Raw genomic sequence first — 3138 nt, 5'->3', positions numbered from 1 at the left:
TCACACTGTCATGACCCTGATATACACATCCTCTACCTGGCAAGGTAATCAATACTTTACAGTGCCTTGCGAAATTATTCGGCCCCCTTGAACTTTGCGACCTTTTGCCACATTTCAGGCTTCAAACATAAAGATATAAAACTGTATTTTTTTGTGAAGAATCAACAACAAGTGGGACACAATCATGAGGTGGAACGACATTTATTGGATATTTCAAACTTTTTAACAAATCAAAAACTGAAAGATTGGGCATGCAAAATTATTCAGCCCCCTTAAGTTAACACCATGTAGCACCACAACTGTGTGTGTGTGTGTGTGTGTGTGTGTGTGTGTGTGTGTGTGTGTGTGTGTGTGTGTGTGTGTGTGTGTGTGTGTCCAGGGTGATGGTAACATTAGGTGTGTGTGTGTGTGTGTGTGTGTGTGTGTGTGTGTGTGTGTGTGTGTGTGTGTGTGTGTGTGTGTGTGTGTGTGTGTGTGTGTGTGTGTGTGTGTGTGTCAGGGTGATGGTAACATTAGGTCTGTGTGTGTGTGTGTGTGTGTGTGTGTGTGTGTGTGTGTGTGTGTGTGTGTGTGTGTGTGTGTGTGTGTGTTGTTCCAGGGTGATGGTAACATCCGGTATTATGAGATCAGTTCTGAGAAGCCCTACGTTCAGTTCCTCACTGAGTATTACTCCCTACTGCCTCAGAAAGGATTGGGTAAGAACACACACACACACACACACACACACACACACACACACACACACACACACACACACACACACACACACACACACACACACACACACACACACACACACACACACACACACAAACAGACACACACACACACACAATACTGCCTCAAAGGTTTGGGGAAGCACACACACACACAAACAGACACACACACATAATACTGCCTCAGAAAGGTTTGGGGAAACACACACACACACACACACACACACACACACACACACACACACACACACACACACACACACACACACACACACACACACACACACACTACATGGACTGTGTCAAGGCTGTGTATGGACTTTATAAACAGATATGTTTAGTTGTTAATGGGCTTCTGTCCATTCATCCGTAGTCAAGATGGAGAGTTTGACTGTTTCTGCTTCATTCTATGGATACATTATACCTAATAACATGGAGAGTTTGACTGTTTCTGCTTCATTCTATGGATACATTATACCTAATAACATGGAGAGTTTGACTGTTTCTGCTTCATTCTATGGATACATTATACCTAATAACCCATTCAATGTTCCGTGATTCAGATTATAAATATACTGACATAGGGAACACCCTTGTGTTCACCTCTGACCTTGTGAACTCTGACCTCTCCAGGGGTCATGCCTAAGCGCGGTCTGGACGTGAGTTCCTGTGAGGTGTTCCGGTTCTACCGCTTGGTGACTGTTAAGGACCTGGTCGAACCGCTCTCCATGATCGTCCCTCGCAGGGTAGAATTACACACCACTCTTCGTGGACACCGGTTCTACCGTCTAAGTGACAATTAAGGACATATCTTTAATGTATTTCAGTGTAGAGGACTTAATGCAACTGTAACATCGACGCTTTGGCAATATTTACTCAATGTTTGTCATGCCAATAAATCAATTAGAGTTTTCAGAGAAAGAGAGCGAGGTAGAGGAGATGAAGAGAGAGAGAGAGGGAAGGGGAGAGAGGAAGAGAGAGGGAGAAAGCGAGGTAGAGGAGATAAAGAGAGAGAGAGAGAGGGAAGGGGAGAGAGGAAGAGAGAGGGAGAAAGCGAGGTAGAGGAGATGAAGAGAGAGAGAGAGGGAAGGGGAGAGAAAGAGAGAGGGGGAAAGCGAGCGAGGTAGAGGAGATGAAGAGAGAGAGAGAGAGCGGGAAGGGGAGAGGAAGAGAGAGGGAGAAAGCGAGGTAGAGGAGATAAAGAGAGAGAGAGAGGGAAGGGGAGAGAGGAAGAGAGAGGGGGAAAGCGAGGTAGAGGAGATAAAGAGAGAGAGAGAGAGAGCAGGAAGGGGAGAGAGAAAGAGAGAGGGAGAAAGCGAGCGAGGTAGAGGAGATGAAGAGAGGGAGAGAGAGGGAAGGGGAGAGGAAGAGAGAGGGAGAAAGCGAGGTAGAGGAGAGAGAGAGGGAAGGGGAGAGAGGAAGAGAGAGGGAGAAAGTGAGGTAGAGGAGATAAAGAGAGAGAGAGAGAGCGGGAAGGGAAGAGAGAAAGAGAGAGGGAGAAAGCGAGCAAGGTAGAGGAGATGAAGAGAGAGAGAGAGAGCGGGAAGGGGAAAGAGGAAGAGAGCGAGGCAGAGAAGGAGATGAAGAGAGACAGCGGGAAGGGGAGAGAGAGAGTTCACGCAACTGTTTTATGTCCTCTCTCCAGTCCCCAAAGACCTTCCAGGATGACATCTTCCCCATGACAGCAGGCAACGAGGCGGCCCTGACGGCTCAACAGTGGCTCTCGGGGATCAATAGAGGTCAGTGTAACTGGGAGCCAAGATGGGAGACTATGGCTCGCAGTTGCATAGAAAGGCCTGTATAATAGGGAAACTGGCAAACCGGTTTGGACTCAATAGAGGGAAAAGGGTGCCATTTGGGACGCAGATTAAACCATTGTTCCACCCCGACAGGCCCGGTGCTGATGTGTCTGAAACCTGGCAGTAAGATAGCCAACCCCTACCCTGAGACCCTACCCAGGAGGGGGCTGAGCAACTTCCAGAGTGGGGGACCAGGAGAGACAGGGTCCACGGAGCAGACCTTCCTCCAGGAGCAGCTGGCCTACCAGGACGCCAAGTACCCCAGGGAAGTGGCTGATCTGTCGGGCTGGCAGCCAGACGAGACCCAGGCTCCGGGTTGGGCCTACACTCCCCACTGTTGTGAGCCCTCAGAGTGCCCTCCTCCCAGGACAGAGAGTGAGGTGCGTGGGATAGGCTGTCATAGGCTACACATGAAGGCCTACCTCCAGATGTGTAGCCTATAGCCTGTTTTGTCTTTAGGAAAAAACCTCTAAATCTGATTTTGCTCTGGTTCAGAGTGTGTTTCAGAGTGTGTTTCAGAGTGTGTTTCAGAGTGTGTTTCAGAGTGTGTTTCAGAGTGTGTTTCAGAGTGTGTTTCAGAGTGTGTTTCAGAGTGTGTTTCAGAGTGTGTTTCAGAGTGTGTT

General features: G+C 48.5%; 1 protein-coding gene across 1 annotated transcript in view; it reads left to right on the top strand.

The window, feature by feature from the left end:
• The window catches only part of LOC124029424 (coronin-2A-like), a gene marked incomplete at its 3' end in the record, with an annotated part of 10717 nt that extends 7822 nt beyond the window's left edge, over positions 1-2895 (top strand). The window contains exons 7-10 of the mRNA XM_046341131.1: positions 599-695; positions 1350-1462; positions 2362-2455; positions 2609-2895. Of these exons, the coding sequence (XP_046197087.1) occupies positions 599-695; positions 1350-1462; positions 2362-2455; positions 2609-2895 (591 nt within the window). The remainder of the gene's footprint in view (positions 1-598; positions 696-1349; positions 1463-2361; positions 2456-2608) is intronic.
• Positions 2896-3138: the final 243 nt, after the last annotated feature.

This window comes from Oncorhynchus gorbuscha, unplaced genomic scaffold (assembly GCF_021184085.1).
Source record: "Oncorhynchus gorbuscha isolate QuinsamMale2020 ecotype Even-year unplaced genomic scaffold, OgorEven_v1.0 Un_scaffold_6312, whole genome shotgun sequence".
NCBI lineage: Eukaryota > Metazoa > Chordata > Actinopteri > Salmoniformes > Salmonidae > Oncorhynchus > Oncorhynchus gorbuscha.
Note: the sequence above shows the minus strand (reverse complement) of the source record. Positions and strands in the feature narration are given on the sequence as shown.